The 17497-nt window shown below is 40.7% G+C and overlaps 1 protein-coding gene across 4 annotated transcripts in view; it reads left to right on the top strand.

Moving 5' to 3' along the window:
• Positions 1 to 15574, top strand: part of limk1a (LIM domain kinase 1a) — a 32087-nt gene extending 16513 nt beyond the window's left edge. For 2 of the 4 annotated variants that reach the window (XM_088381185.1, XM_088381186.1), the window contains 13 exons: positions 6191 to 6300; positions 7490 to 7705; positions 7870 to 7975; positions 8254 to 8474; positions 8836 to 9022; positions 9247 to 9333; positions 10375 to 10506; positions 10670 to 10729; positions 10941 to 11006; positions 11278 to 11446; positions 11553 to 11608; positions 12196 to 12353; positions 12523 to 15574. In XM_088381185.1, the coding sequence (XP_088237311.1) occupies positions 6191 to 6300; positions 7490 to 7705; positions 7870 to 7975; positions 8254 to 8474; positions 8836 to 9022; positions 9247 to 9333; positions 10375 to 10506; positions 10670 to 10729; positions 10941 to 11006; positions 11278 to 11446; positions 11553 to 11608; positions 12196 to 12353; positions 12523 to 12691 (1737 nt within the window). In that variant the 3' untranslated portion in view covers positions 12692 to 15574. Of the gene's footprint in view, positions 1 to 2255; positions 2521 to 6190; positions 6301 to 7489; positions 7706 to 7869; positions 7976 to 8253; positions 8475 to 8835; positions 9023 to 9246; positions 9334 to 10374; positions 10507 to 10669; positions 10730 to 10940; positions 11007 to 11277; positions 11447 to 11552; positions 11609 to 12195; positions 12354 to 12522 lie in introns of those variants that run through there. The other 2 variants (XM_088381188.1, XM_088381187.1) reach the window with 2 other exon arrangements.
• Positions 15575 to 17497: the final 1923 nt, after the last annotated feature.

Genomic DNA, 17497 nt, shown 5'->3' with positions numbered 1-17497 from the left:
ACACCACCAATGGAAAGTCCCAGATGTGGGATGTAACTGGTTGGTGACCTTCTGTGGGTGTGAGGTGGGTTTGTGTTTCATAAGAATGTTTTTGTGATGTCTGATGAAATGGAGACATGAAATATCTGTTCTTCATTGTTAAAAAATGGTAACTGATGAAGAATTGTGTTTGTGTGAACCCCAATATGTATGGCAGGCCTGCAGTTAAACTATTTCTAGTTCTCCTGTATACAACTGGCTTTTCAATACTCATGAGTGATATGTGAATAAAAACTTTGTTAGCTAATGCAGTTACTTTTGTGGCAAATTAAATAAAAAATTTCCTGGACAAACATTCTGAACACAAATGCTACTGAAGTGCAGCACTGTTTCACCATTGTTGACATGTCCAAAAACAACACTTAAACTCAAAACCTATAATATCATAAATGGGTAAATGCTAAGCACAAATGAAAAAATATAATTGTGTGCTTATTTTAGCGTGGAGAGTTTCACATCCTGAATTGTGTATAGGCTGATGACCACTAAAGAAGGTAATTGAGCCAATGTTAAAACAAACAATTTGCCTCATTTCCAAGCCAGTACCACATGAAAATATTGTAAGATTAGTAAATGACTCAGATGCTTTTAAGAAGTTCCCCTTTCCGCAAGAATTTGTGACAATCATGTATTCTATTTTGGGAGAAGGGTTTCACCCTTGAAATGTTTTGCAGTCCCGATCTTATCTGGAAGATTTGATAAGCCCCATTGTGGCGCATGGACACATCAGCAAATGTGAATAATCTCCTCCACTACTGCATTGACATGTTCATTGAGGAAACAAGTATGTCACACTTAGCAATGCACCAGCAAATCTCATTGTAGCTGTGCTCACTTTTTCACTTTGAGGCGATAGCACATGAGCCATGTGAGTGTTGTTGCTGTAGTTGATGTGGATTCATATTTTTGCAGGAGTGGAGGCATGGTATACAATAAAAGTATAGTTACCAAAATATAGCCTCTCTAAAACTTTTTAAATAATAAATTGTAAAATGTCTAATTTTGTGAACCATTCCCTATAGCATCGATAGTAACTAACTTATTTATGAATTCTTAGCACGCTCGTGTCTGTCCGCCTATTAATACCTTACCACTGAGATGGCCTTGAGCCCATGCATAATACAAGGGGGCAGGTCAGCACACTGAGACGACAAGGACAAGTGAAATGCTGCTCTGACGTAGTAGTGACACAGCGGTGTGATAGAGATTGGAAGAGAAAGTAAGGACAGTGTTGATAAGATTAACAAAGCTCACGCGTTGTGTATCACATGCTTGTCCACAGCATGGCTACAGTCCATCAACACTGTGACTTGCTCTCTTTGCTTTGTTTGCTCATTTGGTGAATTCCTCTGGCCCCTGGTTTTATTTTGTGTGGGCGGAGGAAACTTCCTTTTCTTATACTTCTTCTTTATTGTAATATGTACTTTTCTAAATACAAGAACTGTGTCTGTGTGTGTGTGAACTGCCTTCATAGCAATAATAAATCCAAACATATTTTGCATTTGTAACATCTTAACTAGAGCTGTTAGAGTGTCAAGCTAAATACAGTCCATATTTAATGCATATACAAATAATACTGTATATCACGTTGTCTTGGAAAGGTTATGACATTTGGAAAGTTATGAACTTCATAGTTCATACTGGAAGTATGTGTGGATGTAGTTTCCCATAGCTGACATGTTGTTGTGAAATAAAATTTAGACTGTGCAACTGAATGAACAGCACCAAATACTTCATTGATCTCCATTTGCCTCAATTGCTTCAAGACTTTATTACTCAATCGATATTTCAATTATTATGGCAATTTCTTGTAACTGCTCACCAGTGACCAGAGAGTGCAAATAATACAAAATGTAATAATATTCCAATGTAAACAGTATATGGAAAGAGTAATTGTACATTACCAAATATTAGCGTGAGGGTCAACCAAATTGTAGATCATTTTAACCTCATGATGAAATAAGACTAGATGGTAATATGATTTAGTTTGCTAGGGCAAATTCCACAAGATTCTTTTTTTTTCCCCATTTCAACATGTAAGTCATTCTGTTGGGGTTAAAATGTGCCGGAGTGGGAGATTTGATGGAAAGAATAGGCATTTGCTGATGACACAAGAGTGTGTGGGGGGTGAAACTGCCGGCCGGCGCGTGTGCAAGAGTGGGCGGGACCAAGCAGTAAGTGATGAAGTCATAGCTAAAGTAGGCGAACTGGGAGGGTTTGGTGGAGGAGGGCCGACAAGAGGGATGAGCTCAGCTGCAGAGGCATGGGTTTGCTCACCTCCCCGCCCTCCCAGTGCAGCTTCAGCGTTCTGCCGCTGTGACCGCTGCCTGCTCGTCTGTATGTTTTGTGTACTGAGGCCGCCTGTTCTCTTTAGAATGTACTAGAACAGAACAGAGGCGCCAGCTTATGGTGGCCGACATGGTGGGAGACCTGTTTTTCTGGAGCTTCTGCTGTCTTCGGCTGTGGAAAAGGGACAAGAAGGTGAGTGGGAGTACGGATGCTGATGCGGATGATGCATAGTATGCATGAGTCGGGAGAAGGCGATTGGTTGACATGGTTTGCCGGCTGCTGCGTGCACTTTCCTCCATTTTTTTCCTCCCTTTTAAATTTAAAGCCGATAGCAGCGGAATATATGTCATTTCAATGTGGGTCACTTTCCTCCATCTTTTTCTCCCTTTTAAATTTAAAGCCGATAGTGCATAGCAGCGGAATATGTGTCATTTCAATATGGGTCACTTTAATGCTGCGTAATTCCAAAGCTCTCCTCTTTTCTGAGAGGCGCTCAAGGCTTTTTCTTCATATAAAACTGATGAGCCATGGCACATCGACATTATTTTTTAGAGAAAATGGATGTCCTGATTGTTTGATCATTCTTAAGTTGTCATGTTTAATCTCTGCCTTACTGGACCATAAATCCTTAGTGCCACAGTGAGTGTGATTTCTACAGTTATAGATGGAAAGGGCTAAATACATTAGCAGGGTCTTAAAAGCCAGGCCTGTATGTACGTACGGTAGAAGGGGGTTTCCACTCTACATCAATGTAGCCTACTGTCTTCTCAGTGGCTCTCTTCCTAATTGTATTTCCCTAAATAATGTCTTCTGCAACTCTGAAGTGCAACATCACTTCTGATATAGAGGCCTGATCTTGGTTATATTTGGGGTTTTTAAACAGGAAATGGTTTTGACACATTTGAGTGAACTGTGAGGGAAGTATCTGTGACCAACTGAAATGTGTTGTTTTGGCTTTGTTGTCAAAATAGAATTATGATGTTATTGAAGCTGTGGGCCCATGGATGTGTTAAGGACTCGTTTGGTGTTGTGGTCAAGTTTATTACAAGCAGTTTAAGCCGAGCCAAATCTGCGTTTAATTTGGTGAACCCATTGAGAAACACTGTGTCCACAGTTGATGAGGTCATTGTCTTCCATACTAAACCAGACTATCTTAATGGTTCTAAAATGTTGTTCATAAATCGTGTGTGCTTACGTGTTTATTGTCTGTTACAATCTTTAGTTGTGTGTTTTTTTTTTTTAATAGTGGTTTCCAACCGCAAATGCTTGACCTCTGTACCAAGCTCTTTGTCCAGACAAGCAATCATCACCCAGTGAATATTCAGCATTTGGCCAGATGTCAAGCATCATATGAGATTGCAATACCCACATGTTTTCCTGTTTGGAATTGGACATAAATTAAACAGATTGGCTCAAAATTGTGTCTGTGCGCATTTCAGAGGCAAGCAAAGGTCACATGTTAAAACAAACAAACATTAAAATTGGCTCAAAATTGTGTCTGTGCGCATTTCAGAGGCAAGCAAAAGGTCACACATGTTAAAACAAACAAACTTGAAGGTGTGACTTCATCTTTGCCAATCTTGCCATCGTGATATCATAGTAAATGTTATTGTGACAATGAAGCCAGATGTTCATAAGAGAAGAATGAGCAGTGAGCACATTCAAGTCAATTGCTTGTCACCATTTTGTGTCAAGTAGCAAGGTAGGATGCCTGTCTGCCACTGACCTACAGTTCAAAAAGTAAAACTTGTTTTGATAAAAAATAATAAACTTAACGCTAAGCACAAACTCAAGACGTGCTGCCCTTTAAGGGCCTGAATGTGTTGGCAATAGGGAAAGTAAAACAATGACATCATTTGTGTTGTGAGCCCCGCAGCATTAAAGTAGAAAACTGTGTTGCAAAATAATAAGCTTTCCCCTGAAGCCACCAAACAGTTCTGGTTTCTTTTGTGGGGGATACATTTGTTCTCTTAAAAGATGGCGCCACAAGGCCCTATGGTTCTCAGACACACTCAGTCACACACTCCAAACCATGATGAGATCATACACAGTTGATAAACTACAACAGCCTGATCACAGACGTCAGACGATCTCATTTAGTTGGTTGCTCAACAGTCACATGGTTGACACAAGCATTCTCCTCACAAATCTCTCAAGCGTTAATATCTTCCACCTTTATAATTGCCACCTTGGGGTGGATGCATTTCCTCCGCATGACGACCACAGCTGTCGTCTGTCGTATGTGTTTTTTGTGTGTATACTTGTGTGCGTATGTGTTTGCGTGTGTGTGTGTTTAAGCAAATGGCAGCTGCGGTGTCATGTTGTGCAGAGCCGCACACCCTTTTCATCCCTGTCCAGCTGTCCTCTCTTCTTCCTGTTTCCCATTTGGCGGCGTACACACACACACACACACACACACACACACACACACACACACACACACACACACACACACACGGGTCATGTTTCCATCACAACAGAGACACCGCACTACATTCATTTCCTGAACTCCTCATTTAATTGGTTATCCAGTAATAAATTATTTTGACTTCACGGGTCCTAAATAATGTATTTCTTTTATATGATTTGTTTATACTGCTTCTTCTTTCCTCCTTAATTGTTTGAGATGGTGTTTGCATGCAATAAATGTCAAATCATGTCATAAAATAACTGTTTATGGCCCCTATGTTAACATTTCTCATCAAATCATAATAAATCTTTCAGTCAAGCCAATTTAGGTCTTTTTTTTACTATGACCTCCAAAATCATCTATATCAGGGGTGCCCAAACATTTTCAGCTCGCGAGCTACTTTTGAAATGACCAAGTCACAAAGATCTACCCACAAAAAAAAAAACACATTTATATATATATATATATATATATATATATATATATATATATATATATATATATATATATATATGGCTGATGTAATTTTCGGAAGTCCAAACGATCACACATGGAACTATATAATGTCATTGGGGAAAAAAAGTCCTCCCATTCTCTATGAAAGTGATACTTTTTTTTTTTTTTTTTTTTAAATCTTTTTACTATGTCCAGCTGCCCTTTTTATACCCTTTCTTAAGTTTAAGAGAAAAAACAGGGTTCTGACAATTGGAGGGAACTCGCAAGCTAGCGTGTTAGTGTTGTGTTGTTAGAGCCGTTGTTTGCGCACGAGTCAAGTGCGAAAAAAACATTTTAATGTCACGCGATCGACCAGTAGTGGCTAGGCGATCGACCGGTCGATCGCGATCGACGTATTGGGCACCCCTGATCTATATGCTCCTGTCATCCCTGCGTGTGTTTTTGTTGTCAGTGCTCTTCTCCCCAGAGGGTGGAGCAGGAGGCATGTGGCTTTGGACATTGATTTAATTGATTCTGCTTGGAACGGTGCTGCCCATGTTTCCTCCTCTTTGTCTCAGATTTCTCCATTTCATTTTGTTTCAGTTTGAGTTTTTAAAAGGGACTCTTTAGAAATGACGTGGTGTTGATGTTCACTTAATCAATGTCACAAACGTGTGTGTTTAGTCAAAACAGCTTCAAATTTGAGTATAACATATATGTTATAGGTCTTGTGATTTATCTGATACAGTCAGTGAGTTAATGTCATTTGTATGAACAAATGAAATCTGCAGAGGGACCTGGTTGATTTATAATGCTCATTGCTGCCTCTGTTTTTGGCTCTAACTCAATTCTCTTGCTTTTTGCACAACCGCCCTAAGCTCAAGAAGAGATCTGGCAGCAGCAAATGTAATCTACCAGACCTTGCCCTACTTCTCACACCACTCACAGGCCTTGTTTTGCTTCCTTGGACATGGCTATACCCGCTTCACAGTGCATGTTTGTTTTTCTCTCTCACAGGTTGCAGGGGAGCAAAAGTATCACCCTGAATGCTTCACCTGTCTGAATTGCCGAACATTCATCGGTGATGGAGACACGTATGCTCTGGTGGAGCGATCCAAACTCTACTGGTGAGCAATGACTTTTGACAAGTGTTTTTATTTTGGCAGAAGGAAGTCTGCCTCGCAATTCAAAAATTCAGGGTTCAAATAATGTCTCTGGTTGGTCATTTGTCTACATGTGCTCTGCAATTGGCTGGCGATGACTGCCCTATACGTCTCAGGGGCCGGCCATTTCGTCTTGTATTACCAATTGGTGTTGACTGAAAATGACATTGCAGTGCCAAAGGGCTCAGGTATTAACTGTGATGTCATTTTCAGTTGACAGCAAATGGCAGTGCAAGATAAAATGGCCAAGCCTTAGAGGTCCTGTTTAGAAAAAGGGGACAGAAATAAAAACATGTTTTATCATCCAATTCAGCAATTAATCTAAAAAGACGAGTCTACAGTTTCATTGATGACTAAAAGAATTGTTAGTTGCAGTCCTAATTGTGTGTTTGTATTGAAGTGGTCATTGTGGCCGCTAAAGTCTTGCAATGCAACTTCTGGTGTTGGTTGTGACCCAGAATTAATTTTAGCTGCTGCTATTGCAAACTAAAATCTAAAAAAAAAGAAATAAAATATATGAGCCCTTTTGAAGTGCACCCAAAACCACAAATAAGAAGCAGTCGACCAAAAAGAAATTGAATAGAATTTTTCATGAGCTGTATAATTGCAGCTTGAGTGCACACTTTTTAATCACGCTCAAATCAGGAACACTTCTAAAGACTTTCTGAAGCCACATGAAGTCGTGAAATCTATTAAAGACACTGTAGAATCTTTTCATTTACATGTTTTGGGTACTTAGTGATGTTTTGAAACTCAGACCAATCTGCATGAGTCATCTGGACACTGTTTGGATGTGGCAGTAATTGGGCTTGCAGTTTGACCAAATCTTTAATATGCCTTGGAGCCTTTCAGTATGTGTGTCAAATAGTGCTTACTGTTAGCTGGGTGAACTGTGGGGGTTATGTGGCCTCTCTAGCTTTGGTTTGGAGAAAAAAAAAAACCTCATGCAGTGGTTTCAGTGAGAACTTATTGCTCGACAAGACACAGCAACAACCAGTGTTTGGTCTTCATTCTTAAGAGGAAATGTTTGGGAAAAAAAAAAAAAAACATAACATAAAAGATACAGGTGTGGTGTTCTCTGCAGTTTGAAGTCACTGAGTCAATCATGATTAAGAATTCTGTACCTCTCAATGTTTCTCTGCCCTCGCTCCAGTGGACACTGTTACTACGAGACTGTCGTCACCCCCGTGTCGCTGCCGGACTCGCCATGCTCGCGGATCCCTCACACGGTCACGCTGGTGTCGATCCCAGCCTCCGCCGAGGGTACTAATGGGCGACGGGGGAGGGGTTTCTCGGTGGCTATCGACCAGCCGCTCAGCCCCAATGAAGGCTGCAGTCCTGAACTCGGACGCACCGTCAGGGTCTCTCAGTGAGTATGCAAGCCCATGTTTTTGTGAACAAAAAGGAGGTCAATAAATGATGTAATGAAGAAGACATATTTAACAGTGCCAGACAAGAGATGAAAGATTGTATTTAATAGTAAGTGTGAGTAATCTTCCTTTGTTGTGAAAGTGTTTTATTCCTCCTCCCCAGGGTGGATGCTGATTGCTTTAGTCCAGATGTCAAAAATTCCATCCATGTGGGAGACAGGATCCTAGAAATCAATGGAACACCCATTCACAACGTTCCTCTGGATGAGGTATTTGCCACACAGCCCGCAAACCAATTTATTCATTATGCCACTTCGGGATTCCCTGCTGCATTTGATGCATAATTTTGTGAGCCAAACGCAGCTCATTTATTAAGCATTTGATGTGCCTCTAATTGTACTTGTGGTTAAAATGATTATCATAATCATACATTTATGGAATTATGAAAACAAATAATGGTAACACTTAAAAAAAGTGTGTAAAAGCATTTCTCCACGATTACTTTTATCACGACATTAGATTGACCTTTCATTGTGATATTTCTCAGATCGACCTGCTCATTCAGGAAACGAGTCGGCTGCTGCAACTCACCATCGAACACGACCCTCACAGTCGGGTGCAAGACGGGAGCTCTTCAGAGTCTGGGGCGCAGGTGGATGGCCCACTTTCCCCGCCACTTTCTGCAGGGCCCAGCCCCATCTTACCCATCCTGCCTATCATACAATCCCCTATCCCTGACATGAGCAACTTGAAATCACGCCTTGTCACGTAAGATGTTACTAACTTTGTTTTCTAATTCTCAGTAATTTGTCGATGGTTGAATTGGCTAAAAGTGTGTGAACATTTTGCACTAAATCTACTGTTGTTTGTTTGCACCACTCACTTTTAAGCTTAAGGAATGTTTATGCTGTTCTATAACTTCTTTACAATGCAATAAGAACTGTAATTGTATAATTACTTCTTCCATTATAATGTCCACTGTAATGCTGTTTTGTACATTTTTCACATAAAAAAAAAAAATTCAATACAGCTTTTGTTTTAGCTCTCATGGGTCTTTGCTGTTAAGTGTATGTTCTCTACCAACCCTAATAAAAATGTCTAACATAAAATGCTGCATCAATTTTTCCAGGCGGAGCTACAGCATCGAAAAGTCGCCAGGCTCCAGCAAAGCTGCGTCCCCCATCTCACCGAGGAAAGACATCAACCGCTCCGAGTCACTTCGAGTCGTCTCCAACCGGACGCACCGCATCTTTCGCCCGTCTGACCTCATCCACGGAGAAGTGCTCGGGAAGGGCTGCTTTGGACAGGCCATCAAGGTACATTTGATGCTATTACATTTAAGTGGAGCACATAACTGTGTTTGAGAGATGAGGGTGATAATGCAAGGTTCTGGGTTGGAATCTCAGCAGGGTGTTGGCCCTCACTCAATGTCAGCTGAAATTGGCTCTCGCTCACCCGCACCTCTAATAGGCACAAGCAGTATGGTGAACTCATGAATTGCCTCCTGTTGAGGATTAATTCCAGTTGCTCTTGACTCCAGGTGACCCACAGGGAGACAGGAGAGGTCATGGTTATGAAAGAGCTGATTCGCTTCGATGATGAAACGCAGAGAACATTCCTGAAAGAGGTGAGTGATTGAGGGAGGATATCCTCCTTTCCTTTTTAAATGTACAGCAGATGAATGATGTTTGTCGTCATCTCTGGGTGTAAAAGGAATATTTTAAAAGGAACGCCTTCGTGCAAAGATCATAATATTGCACTAAGGTGTTCCTTTGGGTGGATCAAGTGACGAGAGAATGACCTCAAAAGTACTTGGCGATACGGTCCAACCCTCATGATGACAGTAGGTGGTGTCCTCTGGGGTTCACATGTTGATGATGGTGGTTTAGTGCCAAGGAACAGAGGATGGAACCTCCTTAGAATAATATCCTGAAGTGCTTGAAATAGGCTGCTTGGATGCAGCGTCACCACAAGTCTTCATTGGAGATGGACTAAAGGTAGTAGTGCCATCTAGAGGCAGAAAAAAAACCTTAGGTTGACCTTTATGGGTTGAAGTATGTTTTATACATCTTTTATACAATAAAAATATAACTTAATAAATATATAATACATAAAAATCATGTTTTTACACAATTAACTACAAATTAGAACTAGATTAAAATGCTTGTAATAAATGATGACATCATAAAGTATTAAGATAAGCATTGAAATGGTTCCCTTTTTAGCTTTATTAACACTGAGTCATATGATTTCTATCGTTTCATTCATTGATACGGTGAAGTCATACTCTCAAGAATTTGCATGGACTATTGTAATAATTATAAGGTTATTTTTGCACATGACAACATTGAAGCTACTGTTTTCCTTGAAATATTGTGTAAGGGCGGGGCAGCATTTACAGTGGAAGAACAATTCCCTTACAAGAGGCAATCAATTTTTTTATACACATACATGAGTAGAATAGACTACTAAACAAACTAAAAAAAGAAAAGGATGACTCATCATGACAGCACAACTAAGAAGTTTCTATTCTGGTACCATTAGTTTGGGAAACAGCCCTAAACTCTAAAACTGACCACCAAGCAGTTACTGTATGTGAGAAGGCGTTGTGAATTCGCTGCTGTTGACTCGGAAGTTATAAAACTGTCGTCGTGTATTGTCTCATCAGGTGAAGGTGATGCGTTGCTTGGATCACCCCAATGTGCTCAAATTCATCGGCGTCCTCTACAAAGACAAGCGACTAAACTTCATAGCAGAGTACATCAAGGGTGGCACCTTGAGGGAAATCATCAAGAAAATGGTAAGAGGAATTTATGTGCTTGGGGAGTACATTTTAAGTGACTCTGGTCCTTTTTTTTTCTTTTTTTTTTTTTTTTAACAATAGTCAGTCCAAATGAAGGTTTATATCTATTTTATATCACATTTTTTCCAATGTTAATGTCAGTATCTCTTATCTCTCTCAGGATAGCAACTACCCTTGGAACCAGAGAGTCAGTTTTGCCAAGGACATAGCTGCGGGCATGGTGAGTTCATGAATTCCATTTGGATTAGCTCAGTGTTTGTTGTGTATTTGGCTTGCCATTCGCACAATGATCAATGTCACGCATGACTTGAATTCCTGTTGTCACAATGTTGGCCTCTTGAAGTGAAACAAGGCACTTTTGTTCCCTTGCTACAGTTTTTTTTTTTTTAAAACTAACACTACAAACGTTTGTTTTCTTGTCTGTCATGTAGTCATATCTGCATTCCATGAACATCATCCACCGGGACCTGAACTCTCACAACTGTCTTGTCCGAGAGGTAAGAATTGTTGTCTTCAAGGACATGTTTTCTTTGCACATTCAACACAGTGGATCTGCCATTTGAAAAAACAAGGCTGAGCTTTGTTAACACAAATTGCACTTCTTACAATGCACTCTTCAAGTTTATTTTAATCAGAGAGTAGGTAACTACTAAGTAAATCTCAAAGAGAAGATTGTAGTTGAATATGCTGCAATTTCTGTGGATTTTTTTTATATTAAGATTCGTCAGTAAAGACTGAATAGAGGACATTTTTTATGTCTTTGTGAAGAACAACTCGGTGGTGGTGGCAGACTTTGGATTGGCCCGACTCATGGTGGATGACAAACACGAAGAGAAGTTTTCGCAGGGTAAACTGCCGGGTCTGAAGAGGCCCGATCGCAGGAAGAGGTACACCGTGGTGGGGAACCCTTACTGGATGGCACCTGAAATGATCCATGGTATGAATGTGGAGAAAAATGTTTGCATTTTATTGAGGCATAGTATAAAAATACATGACAAATAATTACTCTGAACTTAATCTGATTTGTTCTTTTGCTTTCACAGGAAAGAGTTACGATGAGAGGGTGGACATCTTCTCATTCGGTATTATGCTATGCGAGGTGAGTTATCCTCCATTGTTGTGTTGTGCATTAAAGGTAGGGGAGGCAATTCTGATATGTATTTTATTTTTAATACAGATCAGGGATTCAATGTTTCTACATGTAAATCTATTTGAGGCCCAAACAATTGTCTATTTTCTACCTAGTCGAGCTCACGGTCAAGTTCTCTAGAATCCCAATGCGTATTTGTTCATCTTTCAGTCGTGTTTGAGAAAACTAAAAGTTCCAAAGAACTCAAAACTATTTCCTAGTGATGCAACTAGTGTGTTTTTTTTCCCTGGCCACACTCCCTCAAAACTATTTGCTAGTGATGCAACTCGTGTGTTTTTTTTCCCTGGCCACACTCCATTAACCTCATCTGGGCACAGATGAGTTGCTCAAAGACTCCAGAATATGACCAAAGGGGACAGTATTACATCAATGCTAAAAGTTGTCTCATGTGGTTGGTTACTGCCAGGAAGGCAAAATGCCTCCATGGTCTGCTGGAAACAATCAGTTTTGGTCTGGAGGTTTTATTCGCGCACAGCTGCAGAAGGGCAGAATTCCTTCGTTTATGCTCACTCTTATTTTTTTGTGTGGCCTTTCAGATCATTGGCAGGGTCAACGCTGACCCAGACTACCTCCCCAGGGCGGTGGACTTTGGACTGAACGTTTCGGGCTTCCTTGAGCACTACTGTCCTCCCGATTGTCCCACGGCCTTCTTCCCCATTGCTGCTGTGTGCTGTGACCTCGACGCTGATAAACGGTCAGATAACTCATGGAACGGGACAGTTTAGACAAAATGTGATGCCTTCCTCTCTTTAGGTGTAAATTTAAGCTCATCCGCTGGTATTAGTTGGAACTAAACGCGGTGTAACCGATTTGATAACACAATTGGCGTTCTTATTCAGTGTTCTCCGTATCTTTCTCCGTAGCCCGGCTTTTTCCAAACTGGAGGAATGGTTGGAAAATCTGAAAATGCACTTGGACATGGGCCTGCCGCTCGTGTCTGAAGTGGAACAGTTGCACAAGGCATTCTGGGAGAACAACAGCATCACTCGGTCCGAGAACGGCCTGCACATCCACCCTGATGAGCGAGAGTAAAGCATGATGGGACAGGAGAAGGGTCCAAGTGACGGTCTGCCCCCTGCGGCGACAAAATCGTGTCTTGTAACTCGGGCCACGCCCCAAGCAGATGCAATACGTACAGCTTGGCTCAGGCCTGGCAAGTAGACTCAGGGGCACAAGCGTGCATCTGAAAAGCCACTTGTTCAAGACGAGCGCACATAGTCTTAAGTCCAGTGGAGAGATTGTTACTCTGACAAGCCGGATTCTGCTGCACATGACACTCATGTAGAGCATTATGTATGCAATCAGCATCCACCTTCAAATCATAGCTCCACCCTTTGCATAATGTAGATTTACATTTGCAGTTACTAGAGAAGATAATGATGTGACTTAAGCAGCAAGTTTGGACCTCTGCAGGAAGCATTGCTACCTTGATTTAGTCGCATGTCCTGTTTGTCACATAATGTGTACAAGCCCAGTTGAATTTCAAATTTCCTCTATCGTTGACTGGAGAGTGCATGGCTGTACATTTTGGCTTCATTCTTATTCATTATGTCCCAAAACTGTTAATGCTGATTGTGTAGCACTGATTCAACTCTGAGGTACACACACACGCACACGCACACACGCACGCACGCACGCACGCACGCACGCACTCACACATGATTATGGCTAAATTGAGTTATAGTCTTTAGCATCTCTACTCCCTGGTAATGTGGCATCCTCAGTAATCTAATGTTCAAAGTGTACATAGATGGCAACATTGTAAATGTGTTAAATATTGTACATGTAAAGACATATTTTCTATACGTATTTGCATCATTGCCATATTTGTATTGGCTGGCTCAACTTTAGTTACAATTATGGAGATTGGAAGGTTTTGACTGCGGTTTATGGGTGTCGGCATTTGATAGATGATTGTTACTCCACTGCTCTCCATTTGATTTCTTGAGCTGTTGCAACGTGTACTTCAGTTTTTGGTTGACTGCTCCTTCAGAATTAACTGCATCGAAGCTTTTCCCCCTAACCATGTGGAATATTCAAACACCCTTCAAATTTTGAAATGTAGAAATAGTAATGGGTGGCTCGGTGGCGAACTGGTTAGCACGTTCGCCTCAGTTAGGAAGGTGTAGGTTCGATTCCACCGCCGGCCCTCCCTGTGTGGAGTTTGCATGTTCTCCCCGTGCCTGTGTGGGTTTTCTCCGGGCACTCTGGTTTCCTCCCACATCCCAAAAACATGCTTGATAGGTCGATTGAGCACTCCAAATTGTCCCTAAGTGCGAGTGCGGATGGTTCTGTTGTCTCTGTGTGCCCTGCGATTGGCTGGCAACCAGTTCAGGGTGTCCCCCGCCTACTGCCCGATGACTGCTGGGATAGGCTCCAGCACCCCCGTAGGGACAAGCGGTATAGAAGATGGATGGATGGAAAATAGTAATGTATACTGTATCCAGTATATCTTCATGTTGTTCATTTATTTATTGTTTACATGTAAATTCTGTCTGTAAATATCACTTTATATTGTGTGTCTTTACTCATGTTAATTGCAGTGATGTGCACAATGGCACCACTTGGAAATGATCGCTTCCCCCCAAAAAAATCTCACTTGCACCTTTTAAATCTCTTGGCTGTAAACTCAAATGTTTTATTTCTGGCTTATGTTCACACAAGCTGCATGGTACAATTGCTATTAGTTGGTTTGCCTTCTAAGCCTGAATATTGTGATGTTAAAGAACATTTTTAAATAGATAGTAAACAAAACAGCATCTGTTTTATATATAAATATATGGAAACCACTGAAATCTTTTGTATGGATTTTCATTTGCACTATATTTACCAAATGGCTGGTTAAAGCCATGTTTTTTTATTTCCTTCTTTGGGCTACTTGTGATAATAAGGAAATAATGTCAGTTCAGGTTGATTAAATGATGCAAGACACTGATTGAGCCTTTTAATATGTTAACGTACAGGAAAATCTATCCTCTTGTAATCTAACTGGACTTGGTTATTAAAATGAAAAATTTTACATCTTTCATGCTAATTTTTGATTGATCATCTGTGGTGAACATTTTATAGAGTAGGATTTAAACTTTCAAGATATGCATGTCCAGTTTGAATGCCACAGAGGATAGAGTTGTCCTGTGTTAGCTTATTCAAGGATGTGATGTCCCAACTCTGCTTGCTGCCTTGCTCAGTGGTCCTTTGTCAATCATGTTGTGTGTCGTGTCTGATGGCTTGTCTGCAATCACTGATCATCTTTTGCCCAAAGTAGAACTTTTGCCTCTTCAGTAGTCTTTTGGCTCAGGGCCGTCAATTTCCTGGTTTTCTTTAACCATGAAGTCGATCCGGAACACAGTAGTAACAGATGTAAAGAGCATGTGATCAGTCGCTTCCTATTCAAAATTGCTTATTTATAGCAAACCATTCCACGGTGATGTGTTACCAGTGCACAAACTCTAATTCTTATGTGAGCATGTCGATGATGTCTCGGTGAGGACGATGTGATGATCAATTAGAATGTTGCCGCAGCACTTCTTTGCAAAGGATCAATACCTCTGATCAATGCTGTGCCTTTGTTGTAAGCTAGCCTTGCCAACACTTGAAAATGACCTGATTTCCTGATTTTTTTTTTTTTTTGTATCATACACGCAAGCCTGATTTCAGTGGGCTGAATATCATGTTTATATAAGATTTTCTCCTTGTCCTTTGCTTATATTTATATTTTCCTGAGCTTCACTCAAGTTTTGATATATTAATATTCTAGTTCTTTTGTTGTCTTATTTAAGTTTTACACAAGCTGTGAAAACAATTCTGCACTTTAAATCCTGAGCGTGAACATTCGGACTCTTGAGGAGACGAGTGTTATTTTCTCATTTTACTTGTTGTCACGGCTTAAAATAAAATTGTTGCTCCTTAATGAAACCAGTGAGTGTTGATTTCTAATAACAATGCCATCACCAATGCCTACATAAATAACATATTGTAATTGTTTTTGATGTCCATCCTTTTCCTTTATCTACACTTCTTGACCTGGGTCATGGGTGCGCTGGAGTCTCTCCCAAATGACAACACAATTTGCAGTTATTTACACTCCATGTCCAAAACACCAAAAATAAGAGAACAGCCATACTTCCCTTCAACCACAAGGTGTCACTATTTAAAAAGCGTAATTTGTTGCACCTCACAGGGTGCTTTTTGCCCTGCGATTTTTCATCGCAATTTGCAGATTCTCGCCATGGCTTGATTTATTTTCATATTTTTTTTAAACGGGCCGCAATTGATTTGTAGAACGGATGGGCCAGGTCTTTTATAGATAAGTTAAATACAACATAAATTAATATTTTAAGTAAAAGATGAGCAATTGTTTACTAAAAATTGACTTGCATTTTTGCTATTTATGATCATTAATCACAGTTTATTCCACTCTTTTATATTTTTAATAAATAAATGATTATATGTAATCAATAAACCAATGTATGAGCTCTATGAAATCCCAACCTGCAGCCAGATTACAAAAACATACGTTTTACTTGAAAATAAATAAATAATAATGATAATCCAAAAACCCGTATTCCCTTATTTTCTCCGGTACATTTTTGCATGCGTGTGCACGTGACGCTTCACGTATCATGTGCACGTGCAATTGTTTTCATTCCGACGCAGCTGCGGCGAGCGCCTGTGTCCCGTGACGTCATTTGCCCTGCAGAAGGCAAGCGAGCAAGTCAGTCAAGACTCCACACGCACGCACGAACACACGGAGAAACGAAGAAGACGGGTTTGTCTGATCGGACACGACAAGTGTCAAGCTCTTTACGGCTGTATTTGGGCGACAAAACAAACGAGTGAGAAGAACGACGAAGAGGAAGAAAACGAGAGAAAAAAAAGGGAGAGAAGGTTGAAGTGAAAGTTAACGCGATGGAGTACTCGTCCAGCCGCAGCCGCCTTCTTCGTTCCGTGATGTTCAACCACGGTAAGAGAATGATTGCCCGTCTCGTGTTAATGATCCCTTTAAATGGTGTCACTACGGGGGCCAACGATGAGTCAACGCTCCTTGGGTACTGTTGACTGTTGTCATCATTATTCAGGTGTTTCAGTCTGCCCTACCCAAATCCTCAAAAAGCATGGCACTTTCCCCCTATAATCCCCCTACAGTTATGCAAGAGTAAGAGCGACGTTCAGCACACTAAACTATTCCGAGAGCAAAGCTGTACTGCAACATTCAGGGCTGCAGTGGGATATTGTACAAGTGTGCAGAAAGGCTCTGCTTGTGCAGAAAGACTCTGCAGTCATCGCCAACACAAGAGAGTTGTATTTGCTGGTAGCATCACTCTACAATAAGATCTGTTCTTGATTTGAGCCCAATTTGTTTGCTCTGAATGAGTCATGGTGGTCATTCTGATGAATTGATTGGGAAGACAAACCTCCCATGTATAGTGAATCCCCGCTATGTTGCAAATTCTAAGCTATTTTTAAATAGGTCTTCACAGTGGGCTATACTACAAAGGCAACCATGAATTAGAGCCATGTGCTGGCAGCACTGAGGCAGAGAAGGTCCCAAATGAATGTCTAGCAATACTCCCCGCAGAGCAGAATAAATGCCTCTCAGTATTGTTGTATGCTCTGTTTGTTTGTGTCCCAGCTCCCATCTTTGTTAAAGGAATTGCTGTAATGTCTGTTCATTTTAGTTGGCCTGTCCAATATGGTGTTTGTAAATTCAAAAATCGGGCATGATCGCTGAGACTATATGTATGCTTTGGTGGAATATTTAGGTGTTTGAGTATACAATGTTTAATTTTCTTCCGTTTATGTGTCAGTTTTACAATAAGTGTCAACTGTGTGTGAGTG

Source organism: Syngnathus floridae, chromosome 7 (genome assembly GCF_059516105.1).
Source record: "Syngnathus floridae isolate MCC-2025c chromosome 7, RoL_Sflo_1.0, whole genome shotgun sequence".
Classification (NCBI taxonomy): Eukaryota; Metazoa; Chordata; class Actinopteri; order Syngnathiformes; family Syngnathidae; genus Syngnathus; species Syngnathus floridae.
This window is presented reverse-complemented; position numbering and strand designations above follow the sequence as displayed.